The sequence below is a fragment of the Pleurodeles waltl genome, chromosome 8 (assembly GCF_031143425.1).
Source record: "Pleurodeles waltl isolate 20211129_DDA chromosome 8, aPleWal1.hap1.20221129, whole genome shotgun sequence".
Classification (NCBI taxonomy): Eukaryota; Metazoa; Chordata; class Amphibia; order Caudata; family Salamandridae; genus Pleurodeles; species Pleurodeles waltl.
Window position 1 is genome coordinate 1,326,490,526 of NC_090447.1, and position 14,499 is coordinate 1,326,505,024.

Here is a 14,499-nt window from a genome sequence, read left to right on the forward strand (position 1 = left end):
GGACTGTGTACCAATCATTGAGTAGCAAGCTGATGTCTGCTTTGGGCTGTTGCAAGTTCAAGTTGTTGCCAAATTTGTTTTGCAGGGTGTCAGACAGGCATTGAAGAAGCAGTAATTCTGTTTTTCACTTTTTGGCAAGCTTTAACGCTAGTTGTGGTGGGAGGAGGAACAGGTTGTACCGCATAAAAGTGAGGATGCCAGCCCTGCTATGCCAAAGAGTAACTCACACCAGGAAGCATCCCTTGTACTGCTCTGTCAGATGGCAGGCTGTGCTCTCGGGCTCTCTGGCTTTGCCTTTTTACAGCGTTTCTTGGGGTCATCCACATGATGGTCACAAATTAGCTTTCTGACCTAGCTCTGCTGTGCCTCGAATACATCTCAAACCGGCCAATGGGAGGAAACACACTAAGAAAGTGGGAAGTGAAAAAATAAGACGACTTATAACATTGGACAGAAGAGGCAGGGCTGGAAAGCCATACAGGAGTCCTCTGCTATTTTGCAGTATCTTTTAGAACGTGTTTTTGCGGAAACTCCAGCGTGCAAAACCTTTGACACTGCACGTTGTTGATGATGGCATAAGGATCTAGCCAGTCATGTTCAAAACTCCTATGGGAATTACCATGGGAAACACTTTTTTTTTTAACACCCCCCTCCTCTTTTTCTCAGCCCCCGCTTGAAGGATCACCCCCAAAACTCTCCATGCGCAACAAGAATTACCGGCACACTTTTTGTGGGAAAATTTCATGAAGATCTGTCAAACAGAACCAAAGATAGAGGCAAGTAAAAAACGTTTTTCCTATGGAAACATGCCCCTAACTATAACTACTTACAGGTGATCACCAGTAGGCGATATATATATATATATATATTCATACATAGCTATATAGATTCATAAATATAGCTACATAAACACACATATATATATATATATATATATATATATATATATATATATAGACACACACACAAACACATACACGTGTCCATGTGACACAGTAAGTGATTTGACAGCACAGTCCTTGTAGCATAGCTGCTGTCCTTCTGTGGAGAATGTTGAATAAGGTAGGTTGCAAGAAAGAGCTGCAGCTCCCTCACACACTGCTAGTGTGATTAGAAAGACCGCTTCAATGGTGATGAGAAAGACAGCATTCAGTGTTTGAAGTCATAATAGACAACTGTGCAGTTGGTCAAAAGGGGTGCACATCAAAAAGGTGAGAACTATGTTCAAGTCCCACAAAGAGTTTTGGTGGACATAATGTCATAAACCTTTAAAAAATCTCATCACAACAGACGATTTAAATATAGAGGGCTGATCTGGCAACAGCCAAACAGCAGAGAGCTGACAAATAGCCTTTAACAATGCCCAAAGTAAGACCTTGCTGTGCCAGGGATAAAAGTAACAACAAAACTTCAGTCAGCTTGGCTTGTGTGTCAATTTGTTGGGAGTTTGTGCATGGACACCTTGCTGCCAATATGACATCAACAACCTCAGGGGGAAGACAGAAGGAGGTCAACTGCTGTTACTCAATCTCCAGGAATGGAGATGCAAATATGCAGACCTGGGCGCAGTACCCTGTCCCAATGCTACGACATATGATCCTCCCAAAGTTGCAGCTTGTTTGGAGGACAGATGCTCATGCCCTGGATTTCTGGATACTACAGTCTCCCAATCCAGTGACACTAGGATGAATTGGACCCTATTGTTAACGATTTTTTCCAAAGCTCTGGCAGAAGATGCAGGAGTGAGAAGGCATATAGGAGTCCCAAGCTCAACTCTAGATGGAATGAGTCCAGAGAGCAGCCTTGGAAACACCAATGGGTAAAAGTGCAGACACTGTGTGCTCTCGGCGATGGCGAAATGGTCAAGTAAGGATTCGCTCCATTGATGGAAGATGCACTGCACCACCTCCAGAGGCAAGAGTCATTTGTGATCCAACAAGCAGAGTGTCACAACTCCATCTTGTGCTCTATGTGCAGTGGATTTTACCTGTTGAGCCATGCCACCCTTCCGCTGTGGTGCCTCCCCCTCCTTAGCACTTTAAGACATTTATGGCAGCTTCCTGGTTTGTGAACTCCATGATTCCTTTCCCAGAAAACCTGAACGTTTGACCCTCCTGTTCTGTTGCTATGCAAGTTAGTCTGTTTGCATCTGCAATTTATCACATGTCTTTTTAGGATGTGTTATGCTTTAACTTTGACCCACTAAATTCTGGAGTTCTGTTATGCGTGTTGTTTCCAATTTCTGCTAGCACCTGCTGCCTGCAAGGCCTCATATCTGTTGTATGCAACATGTGATTTTTCCCAGGTTCTTTGGAATATTCCACGCTTTCATGTGAGACACGTGCCTTCTAGAACACTCTTTTCTTTCAGCATAAATACCCCTCTAAACCTGCTTCAACTCTTGGACGTGTTCCAGTCCTGCCTAAGCAACGTCCCTGCACTCACCTCATGAGTTGCCCTGAACTTCCAGTGCTTCCTGGTGAGCCTGTTTTCAGTGACACTTCTACTGTTTCCTTCATGAGTTACGATTCTGCCTCCTCTTGAGCTTCGTGTTCTGAGCCTCCAGTCATCTTTGGATTCCAGTTAAAGTAGTAGACAAGACTAATTACTTTCCCCACAGGTTAGTACGCACTAGTCCATAGGCTAGGAAATAATTAGAAGAGTGATTCCTATAAAGAAGTGAGCAAGCATTCAGACATTGGCTTGAGTATTATCCCTCATAAGGCCTAGTGCTTTGGACTCTTGTATTGCAGAGCTCTGAGCTTTATTGTACCCGAACTGAAAGTTTAACACTGTTTTCTGGGCAAATTGTATCTAGTATTTTGGAAGACACTTCTAGAGCTCAAAGTTACTGGAGTTTGAAATCTGAATCTAGTATGTTCCGAAGTTCCTGAAAATCTCCAGTTTATTCTTGAAATGGCTTCTTCTCTCTCATGCCATATTTACGAAGTCAGTAAGTGCACATATACTGTAGACAACTGTTAGATCATTTGAAGTTGAAACCATATGCATGATTTTGCCTTTTATCGTTTTCAGTGTTTCACACCTGCATAAGGATAGCGAGGTCCAGGGAGTCCCAATCCTTCTAGGCCATGCACAAGACAGCAGAGCAGTTCCCTTCAGTGACTCAAGTTCGTTTTTTCATGTTTATCCCTATCCCCCAACTCCTTCCCCTTGGAGGTAGTGGGTGAATAAGGGTTGATCCTGCTTTTGTTCAGTTCCCCCCATCAGGTAGGACTGGAGGTCCAACATCATCTCTGCGGATGAAACCAGGTGAGTGCATGACATACAGTAGATGAGCTTGTCTGTTGAAAGAGCCCACCAGTGATTTCACTACCAGAGAAATTCCCTGGCGGTCCAGCCGTTTCCGAAGGCGTTAAAGCTCATGGCACAAGATTCACAACACCAGTCCACCCTGCTTATTGCAGTAACACATGGTGGTGGTGCCGTCCAGGAGCCTTCCTTTATTGGAGGGCAGGAATGCCTTCAATGCCGAGCGGATCACCCTCAGCTTGAACAAAATGATGTGAAGTCGAGTCTCCTCTAGAGACCAGAGTAGTCCAAGAGTGGCGAGAAGGGGACGATTACAGATTTACTACTTATGCTTTTTCTTGGACTTACCAAAAGACTTCAACCAAGGAAATGATCTGCCACTTGAACGACTTCTGGAGTGTGAATGTGACATTCCTTTTAACTTTGGCCACTCACTGTGTGGAGGCGTGACTTCTAATGGTTGGCTAAGTAAAGGTTGGTCTCAGGGTCCGGTAAGGACATTGGATTTATCTGGGCACAGTCATCACAGGTCTTGGAGCTTTGCTCCGACCCCTGGCACCAAAGACCAACTTCAGAAGGGTCAATCACAGGGAACTGTTTGTGATAGTCCCTACACCGCTTGAAACCCTGCTGTCATAGGGAACAACATTTTCACTTGAACCATGGATAATTTTGTGATAAAAAATGGGTCTTGAAGACCAAGAAGCTCCAGATCCATGTTTGAAAGTTTGCAAGAAAGGAACTGACATCCCTGACATCAGTGCACACCGGGGAGGAGTACGGGTGCTTATAAGCAGCTCCACTTGTCACTTCTGGAGTGGGATGATGTTAGAGTCACACATCTCCGCCTAGTGGCATGGAAGAGCACTGCTTTGAAGAGTCCGGATCCCGTCTGAAACCTGTGGAAATATTCGCAAGATGAGGAATATGTGGTTAGAAGTATCCACCAGAATCATTTTTACTTGGCTTTAAGGTCAATTTTCTTATAATTTTTTTACTGCTTTTCAGATTTAGTTTGATTTTAAACAGTTTTCTTAGGCATCTGTTCTTTTTTTAAAGAGATTATTAGGAGAAGGCTGACAAAATATAATTCTTTCCACCTCAGACAGAGTGTGCAGTGACAAAAGTCTGAACCTGAGGAGAGGTAGAGATGGGGTCTATCTAGTGTTGCGAACATTGAAACCTAATTGGGCTGGTTCTAATCCTACCTTTGGCAACTAATCAAACTATTGTGCATTTGTGGGCAAATCACTATCTCCCTGTGCCACAAATGGTTTATTTATTAAAAGATAATCGGGGCAAGACAACAATGCAGGTGCTGTCTAACACTGCTATAATTACATGTGTTGGATCCACTACTGGTACATATAGGTTTCACAGTTTGGAGTCAACAGGACCAGATACATCATCATATTTTATGTACTGCACTGTGTTGAGGTTTTCCAACTACAATACACAAGTTCCCTGCAAACGGCTCTGTGGCTTCCTCTGACTGGTTCTTCAATACTCACCATCATTTTCTTTTGACACTGTAAACTGCTGATGTCATTTGGCCTATATCTTTTGTGAGCTCCATCATCTGTGTTCACAAGATATTCTCCAATGGGAACTGTGCCAGTGCACCACTCAAGAACCCCACTTCTCTGTGATAGAGGAACCACCTGAAAAAAATTATAAAGGGAACATTCTAAGTGTTCCAAGATGGAATCAACAGATATCAGTTGAAATGTGTACATATGACTAACTACATTTAGACTATATGAACATTTCACCCATCTGGTTGGCTTTAGCTGTGTTTGCTCCCGTGGCAATTTGGATCATGATCTGAGATGCCTAGAAATGAACACTTTTTATGAAGAATTATGTTATTTCCACAAATGACACCATTCAAACAATTTACCAAACAACCTGTTGGATTTAAACCCTGTGGATCCCCACCTGGTTTGACACTGGTGCTTAGAGTTGGGCCACAACTCGAAGGCCTGCAAAGATCGTTGTGGCATAAACCCTATGGCACTGCAGGAACGGTCCTTGAAGCTCCTGGTTGCCCTATGCCAGTCGACTCCGCGACGTTCCACATCCCAGTCGCTTGGAAGGTCTCAGGCCCATTTGTGGAGCTGTTCAATGTGCTCCTTATCAACCTCAAATTCAGCTAAGTCCCACAAAACAAAACATTTTTTTTTAAATCACTGAAGAAGTCTAAGTTTTCTTTGACTTCACAGTGCAGGTCCAAGTCATCGGAAGAGATGTGCAAACGTGTCAGCCATGGAGCCTCCCATGGAACCTGCTCTGCATTTCCCTGAATTTACCGACCGACAGAGCGACCCCCACACATTAACTAGAGTTTTATGAAGCAATTCACCTCATATTTGGGCAGGCCAACTCTTCAGCAGATCCTTCAGATACTATGGGCTTGAACGATGTCCCCATTGGATTTCTGCTAGTGGGTCCACAGTCAGCACTGCAACCTTCCCCGTAGTCAGTTCCATTTATGTTGTTGTCAGTGGCACTGACCCCATCATCATACCAAACTTTGATATAGAGCAGGCTCGGCATTACCTCACGTCAACTCTGGCTGGAACTTGACCTTCCGAGTCTATGCCAGGGGCTTCTGTTTTTCAACAGGCTTTAAGCTGTGTTTGATTAGGGAGGATCTGAGGGTCGTTATAGATACCAGAGACCTTTAAAGAGTCCGAGGACAACTGGTATGAGAAACTGGCAGATGCCAGTGGTCTGGACACCTCCCTAGGCACTGGCTTAGTCTCTCCTCATACTGTGGCTAAAGAGGAAGGGGCTTCCATTGCCATGGTGGTGAAGAGTGTGTGCTGAGGTCCTGGATCTTACACTGCACTCAGTGGTCTTGACAGACGCGCTTCTGCCGGGAGTCACCCCACAGAATCTCTTCTCTCTTTTAATGAAGCCCTCACAGATGTTCTGCTCGAAGCATGGGGCTAGCTCTTCTCTCTTTCAAGAAAATCCTCACAGATGTCCTGCTCAGAGCATGGGCTAAGCTCCGCACAAGTGTTCTTGCGCACAGGACGAGTGCCCGCCACCACTGTCCCACTCCTGGGGATCCAGCTTTCCTCACCCAGCACCTCATTCGGAGAGTTTGGTTGTCAAAGCCTTTACCTTCAAAGTCATCCTTGGCGTGTTCCCACCACAGAACTGGATAGATATTCTAAGTGGTTAGATACCTTTGGCAAGAGAATGTTCTCTTCCACCAGCCTTGCAATGCAGTCAGTGAACACTGCATGCCTCTTAGGCTGATATACCAATAGTTTAGGATTCAGTTGGGCAAGTGCTGCCCATGGTCTTGAAAGAGGCCTGAGTCACGCTACTGCCGATGCCAGGGACATAGCAAAGCTCAGCATTTACTGTGGACTGGATACAACGGACTCACTGGGCAGAAAGATTGCATTGTCAATGGCACACAAACACCATGCCTGGCTGAGATCTACTGAATTTTCTGGGGATGTCCAATAATATCTTATGGACATACCCTTCCATGGCACCGCCTCTTTGGCGATAAAGCAAATTCTGCATTGGAGCGCTTTAAGGACAATCGGGCTACTTACCAATTGCTGGGTGTCTCCATGGCCCCACATCAACCTCATTCTGCCTTTCATCCCTTCCATAGCTACAGAAGGGGCTACCAGCAGCATCCATTTTCACCAAGCCACCAAGGCCAAAAGTCTACCCAGTCCTTTTGTGGCTGTGGACGCAGCTCAAACAAGTATCATAGGGACACAGCCAGAGGTCTACCCAATCCCCACCCCCGCAGCCGTATCTTCAAAACCCCTTTAGTTCGCCCTCCTACCAGCACAGTCACCCAGTTGGTGGCAGGATCCGGCACCGTCTGCCCTGCTGGCACTCCCTAATATAGGACAAATGGGTACTCCAAATTGTTCAGCAGGGTTACTCAATCCCTTTCTTAGAAACACCACCACCCATACCACCAGCTTCAGACCATCTGATGGAGGGCTACCTCCCCTGCTTGCTCTGTCAAGAAGTGCAAGATCGTTTGGCCCAAGGAGCCATCAAGAGGGTGCCTTCATCAGCAGCAGGTCACGGCTGCCATTTCAGCTACTTTCTGATGCACAAGAAGGATGGAGGTCTCGGCCCTATTTTTGACCTGCACTCTCAATTTCTTTGTGAAGCAGAAACTAAGGATATTCACAATGACTCTGGGTCGGTCTGCCCTAGACCTGGGAAACTGGATGGTAACACGAGACTTGCAGGATGCCTCCTTTCATATACTTGTCCTGGATGCCCACAGGCGTTACCTGCAGTTCATGTTGGGCCATGAGCATTTTCATTTTGCTGTGCTCTTTTGACCTCACCAGGGGCCCCCTAGGTTTTTATCAGAGTGATGAAAGGGGTGTGGACTTTAACAAAATATCTACTTGTCCATGGGACAGGTTGCTTCATAAATCTACTTGTCCAGTAACAATATCCACTTGTCCCTCGGGTGCATTGTAATGCGGCGACGAATTATGGCAGCAATCTTATTATGTAAGGACTCTGATGATAGCCTCTGATTATCCAAGGGCTAGATTATAGTAGGATATGTATACTAGCAAATCCCTTATTTTGCCACTTTTCCATAGATGTACATACTGATACAGTTCACAAACATTTTCTAGAAGTACTATTCCCTGGCCTACGTCTGCATATTCTTGGTAACTCATGAGTTGTAACTGCACTAATGCAAGAATAAATAAATACCATGGATGCACTTTTGTGACTTCTTTTAAGAACTGGGCTGCTAATTAGATCTGGCATTAACCAAGACTGTTTGTTTTTATTAAAATGTGGTTTCTCACTATCTCTCAATTGGCTAGCTTCACTATGAGGGACAGCATTGTGCTGTTTCACAAGAAGAATTTAGGCACACAAAATAGGTTTGTTCAATGACAGGAACTACTGTGGTAATGTGTGCTTTTTGAGACCAAAACATTTTTTGCTTTTTGCTACTGTTTGTTATAATGTCTGGAAGCTCAGACAACAATAATGTTTTACAAAAAACATCTCAAAACAAGACATGCATTGACAAAACCAAAAGGCTGATGACCAAGGACGAACCTACTGGCTTTAACAATGTTTGTTTATTTTCATGCTTCACATAATCTTGTTTATTACACAGATTGTTTTTTATTAGGGATACTTTTTTGGTAAATACTAGCAAGCATCAACACATTTTACTAAATGATACTTCAAAGAAATGGTACCTAAAGTTTCACAGTGGTTTAGCAAAACATTTATTTCCCTGTTGCATTTTTTATTCAACATTTTGATTTTGAAAGCAAATAATTTAAAATTTTGCTTTGAAGCTTCTGCAAATATCTGCATCTAAATTAGAAAGCATTCTGGAAGCTTTAGACGTAGCCTCAGATTGTTAAACGTTTCAAACATATTTACACATGTTTATACTGGAACTACTATCAGTAGTGCAGTCCAAGCTCACAGCATTTCCTTATCCCACTCACCCTACTAATAAGGGCTTTGGATTAATGAACCAAAATACAAGTTTGAACAGCATTAACATAAGGACACAAAAGTTACCTTTACTGTAGACAATGCCCTTCCCTGATCCACAATGTCGTACTGTTAACTGCAGACAAAGGGTTTGTGCTGTAGGGGGTTGGGACTACGTGTCCCTAGGACAAAATAAATAAGAAAACTTGTTGACCTTGACCCCAAACAATATGTCCTGGGCATTGGGCTATAGGAATTCCACACCCCTGTGATGACAGGTCTGAGGGTCCCAGTCTTCCTCTACCTCGCTGATTGGCTGCTGAAGGCAGGCTCACCCCTGGCTGTCAAATCCCACCTCCAGAATACATGGGACCTCTTGAGTTCGCTGGGGTTCACTATCAATGTGCTGAAGTCACAACTGACTCCCTCTCAGACACTCCCTCTCATCAGAGCTATTATGGATACAGTACTTCTTCAGAACTATTCTCTGGAGCTGCAAATCCAGGATTTTCAGGTTACGATCCCTATGTGTGCGTATGCGAATGAACTGCAGTGGTGGCTGATGAATCATGCTTGGATTAGCGGCAGACCCCACTCTCTTCACCACCAAGAACTGACTGTAGTGATAGGCGCGTTACTCCTGGGTTGGGGCAGCCATTTAGGAGACATGGAGATCAGAGGGCTCAAGTTTCTGGTGGAGTCTCCAATCTCCATTAACCTGTTGGAGTTGAAGGCAATTTGCCTCGCACTGTAAGCCTTTCTTCCTTCCGTCAAGGGAAGGTTGATTTGACTGTTCATGGAAAACACCACCACCATGTAGTACTGCAACAAACGGTGGGGCAGGGTCATGGATCTTGTTTAAGTAGGCCCCTCATCTCTGGACATGGCTGCAACATCAGGATTTATTCCTCTTGAGTCAACATCAGGCCGGCTCCCTGAACGCCACAGTGGACAAACTCAGCCATCAATGCCTAGTCAATCGTGACTGACGTCGCCATCTAAAAGGTGGGGATTCAGGTGCACAAGTGCTGCCTATGGTCTTCGAGGAGGCCTGTGTAAGGCTATTGCCAATATTAGGGATGTAGCAAAGCTCACCAGTCGCTGTGAACTGGCTACGACTGACTCACTGGGAAGAGAGATTGTACTGTCAGTGCCACACAGCCATCTCTTCAGTGATTGGGAAGAACTCTGGTTAGATCTATTAGCCACTGCCAAGAATGCTCAATGTCAGCTCTTCTGCGGACTGGAGTTTCCAAAGTCACTCTCACTCAGAGACGCTTTTTGTCTCCATTGAAGCTCAGGCCTGCTGTATGCCAATACCACTCCTGCCCAGAATCCTCAAGATCAGGAACGTTCAGATAATGTTGTTCTTGTTGCTCTGGATTGGGCAAGAACAGTATGGAATCACAAACGCATGAGGATGAGCATCGGCCCTCGGATCAGACTGCACCTTAAGGAGGATCTGCTCTTGCAGCAACAGAACAGGGTGTGGCACCCAAACTTGCACATGTTCTGCCTTCATGCATAAAGATTGAGCAGTAACAGTAGACTGTTTTGACCACCCTGCAGCACTAGGCAATGTAATTCAGGTTGCCAGGCGTCTCTCAACCAAGACAGTATACCACTGCCATTGGGATACATTTTTGGCTTGGTGTGCTGACAAACATGCTGATCCACTCTTTGCGCCTCACTCACAGATGTTATTTGTTCTTTCGTTAGATCAGCAAGGCTTTGCTTTGGGCACAGTTAAAAGGTATCTTTCGGCCATAATGGGGCACTTACAGTTGCCAGACTAGCCCTCCCTCTTTAAGTCACTTGCTGTGACTCATTTTCTAAAAGGACTACAACACATGTTCCCTCCAAGACCCTTCATTATGCCCCACTGGGACTTGACTCTCGTTCTTACATTCTTGGTGTGATAACCCTTCAAGCCTATTCACAATTACTCTCTAAGTCTTATAACAATTAAAACTGTCTTCCTAGTGGCCATTATATTGACCAGAAAGGCACTCCTTGTGCACCCTCCTTACAAAACTTTTTTTTTTGATAAGCTGGTTCTGACAGCATGTGCCACTTTCCTACCCATCATGGTGGCATCTTTTCACATAGGCCAGACCATCACACTGCCAAACTCTTATGCTCCGCCCTACCCTTCGAAAGAAGGGGAGAGACTCTACCGCCTGGATCCAGAAAAAAGCACTATTGTTCTATATTGATTGTACCAAAGAGTTCTTGGTGTATGATCAATTCTTCATTTAGTTTGCAGGGGCAAAGAAAGAAAGGGCCGTGCATAAACGGTTCACCTCAAGATGGGTTATGCCCTCCATTAAAATCTGCTACACACTGACCAAGAAGCAACCCCCTGAGGACTTGCATGCCCATTCCAACTGAGCCAAGTCTGTGACCAATGCATTAGCTTGTGGAGTCACTGTCCTGGATATCAGTCATGCTGCGATGTGGGCATCTCTGCACACATTTACAAGGTGCTACTGTCTGGACAGTTAGGTCAGTCGTGACGGGCAATGGCTATTCCGTCCTCCAGGATTTTCTAGTCTAAATCTGTTTTCAAACCACACCCATGGAGCTGTATTGTTTAGGCATCTATTCTAAGGTAAGGAATCTTTGGCTAGAAGTCTCGGATAAACAAGTTACCTACCTTCAATAACGCCTTATCTAGTAGAGACTATCTAGTCCCAGATTCCCTACCTACCCTTCAATTTTCGTCACTCTGTGAACGGACTTCTCTATATAGGATTACACTGTTGGTCTCCAATGTCTGCATGCTGGTCGAACAGCATTCTGTTGTGGCTCTCTGCTTCTGGCCAGGAAGTGTCACAAAAAGAAACTGTCAGAGAACTGGGAGGGGGCTCCAATATAGGCACCACCCATATCATTTCAGTTGTAGACAATATCAAAGCAGATCCAAATGATGCCACCGACCAGCACTTAGAGGTTCTGCTGAAGAATTTCCGAACCTGTATATCACAACAAACACCTAAAAAACATGCTAAATGAGGGCCTATTTGTAGAACAGGCACAGATTACATCCAGAATAAAAAACACATATTTTAGCTGTTGAGTAAAAAACACGTATTGACACATTAAAATACATAAGCAAGCAGAAACACCGACAATAAGAGGATCATTTATCTTAAAGCAGAGCCATCAGTACTTCCTCTGGCAACAAGGCACACTTTTTCCTAAGGAATTGGTCCACCCAGCTTCTGCTCTCATCAATACATTTTGTGCAAAACAGCATAAAGTGTATTACCTTCTTTGCTGTCTATCCAGCAGTTACATTTGATGCTCGCCTTTAGGTTTCCTCCAAACCCGGCTAGATGCAATTTATTGCGGAGATTCCCCAATATACATAAGGAAAGTTTCAGATTGGATACAACCCATCTACCTACTTCTCATACCTTGGAGAAAGTGTATGCACTAGGTAATTGTAAGGAAATGCTTCTTTTTTGTATGGTCACCCCAAGGTTTTGGAATGATACTGCAGGCTTTATGACTCAGAGTACACTGATGCCTGCTAGCAGACTTCAGAGCTATTGCCCTTACCCATAAACAAGTATGTCGAATTGGCTCATACTCAATTGGCTGAGCTAACCTACCTGTAAGTCCCTAGTAAATGGTGCAAAGAGCATGCAAGTTAGAGCATCCCCCTCAAACCCCCCAGGGATTGGAGCACTTGTTCTGCCACGCTGAGAATGACACAAGTAAAATGAGACTCCCAGCATGCCATTTGCAGGCTGGAACAGCAGTTTGAACTTCTAGCCCAGTTTTGCCATTTAAAGTAATGGCAAAGCTAGACGTCCCTCTGATATATGTGTAAGTCACCTGTACAGCAGGCCTATCGAGTCCTAAAGCAGGGTGCAACATATCTCAGGGCATACATGTTCTGATAGTAAAAGCTTACAATTGTTATTTTTACAGTGGTAAAACTTGGCCACTCAACTGGCAAGTGCAAGGTTACATGCTAAATCCTCAGCTGTGCTAACAGTACACCCAAGGAAGGTCACCGAAGGTATCAAAAAACTCACTGCAGTAAGCCAAAAGTCATTCTCAAGCCGAAAATACTGTAACAAGTTGTAGTGTGCAACTTTAGCAAAGTTGTCATTTGTTGCCTTTATTTCCCTGTGCGCCCATACCTGTTGCACATGGAGTCCTGTTGCTAAGACAGCTTTTGTACCCTCTTGGGGTGATGTGCTAGCAACTCCCTGGAAGAGATACAGGGGCCAGCATTGGAAGGAGGTGTCACCTCACACCTGCAGGAAGCCACACAGGTGTTAGACAAAAAGGCAAGCTTCAAAGGAGAAGCCAGTTGTGGTTCGCTTCTCTCATGAGGGGCAGGGGTGGGTGCGGGTGGTGGTGGGTGAGGCTGGGGGGAGGTAAAATTTAATAAAAAACAAAAAAGGATAAAAAACAACTTAGAAGATCAGCCATGCTGCTCCTCTTTCTCCCATGGCTGCAGGCACAGGCTCCCAGCGTGCTCTGCGGCCAATCCTGATGCTGCTCTGAGCAGCGTCAGGATTCGCTGGGAGTGTCCAGCCAGTCCGCTCTCAGGCGAACTGGGAGCCTGTGCAAGCTTTCTCCGCCCGGCAACACAGTGCTGACCTGGAGAGAGTCTACTGTGCATGTGTATGTGGCCGGCCCTAGACGGCCGGCCAAACATACATGTGCAGTGAGGGGAGTGTTGTGCATCCCCTCGGCCCGGCCCGTTCTACAAACAAAACAATAATGAAAATGGTTGTAACAGAGGAGCCACCACTGGGAGAAGCCGCCTTTAAATCGCAAATAGGTAACACTTGGGAGACGGGCTGCTCCACTGTTCAGCCAGACAAGCTGGCACTTGGGACAAGAGAGGGGAAACAAGTTGCCAAACTGGTCTTCCAGTGGCATGTAGCTCCTCCACCCCTCCCTGGTAGCCACATCTCTGGGTTGGTCTAGGGAGCTCCACACACTGGGAGAGTGTCCTGCTAAATTGGAAGAGGGCAGAATGATGCATCCTGAATGCCCAAATGCCACACTTAGCAGGAAGTGGTCGTCAGGCGGTACAGAGAACTAACTGCAACCGGCCATGTGGGCATTTTCTGAGTATAAGTAGGGCACCCTGAACTCAGATCTTGATTGGACTCGAGGAAGGACTGATGAAGGACTGCAGCAAATAGAGGCTGCACTGTTGTGGACTGCACCTAGTGGCCAGAAAAGAAGAAGGACTGTGCCCGTCATGTTCTGCTCGAGGAGAAGTTTTCTTCAGAGCCCAGTCAAAGCCAAAAGACTCCAGGAGCTAGCTGACTGACCTAATGTTTGCAGCACAGGGACAGAACTGTTGACAAACCTGCTGGGGCAAGGTGTTAGGCCAAAGTCTTCAACCTGCCACGAACTGTTGCCATGCAGCACCAAGCACCCAATGCACAACGTTTCACTCGAGTGTCGTTGAAGTTCAGCTGGGACTCCAGAGGATAAGCTTTTGACCCAGGAAGGATTGGCCTGTGACCACAATACTAGGTTATCGGTAGCCCAGTGGCGACTGGAAATCTGAAAGCACCGAGAGGACTTTGAGGAAAGTTGACACTGTGACCTAGATCACCTTATCCCCTTTGTGGATCAATGACTATTCAGAGTAAGACTCCTGTTGACCAGATCGCATCCACAGCATATTTGAGCATGTTCAGCATCCTTCAAACCTTGCATCAGGACAACTTCCATAGGAAAGTCCTGCAAAAGATAAAATAACCTGGAACT

At 45.3% G+C, this 14,499-nt stretch overlaps 1 protein-coding gene across 1 annotated transcript in view; it reads right to left on the minus strand.

Moving 5' to 3' along the window:
- The window catches only part of ATM (ATM serine/threonine kinase), a 1,319,133-nt gene that overhangs the window by 91,220 nt on the left and 1,213,414 nt on the right, over positions 1-14,499 (minus strand). Inside the window, exon 57 of the mRNA XM_069202321.1 lies at positions 4,785-4,934. Within this exon, the coding sequence (XP_069058422.1) occupies positions 4,785-4,934 (150 nt within the window). The remainder of the gene's footprint in view (positions 1-4,784; positions 4,935-14,499) is intronic.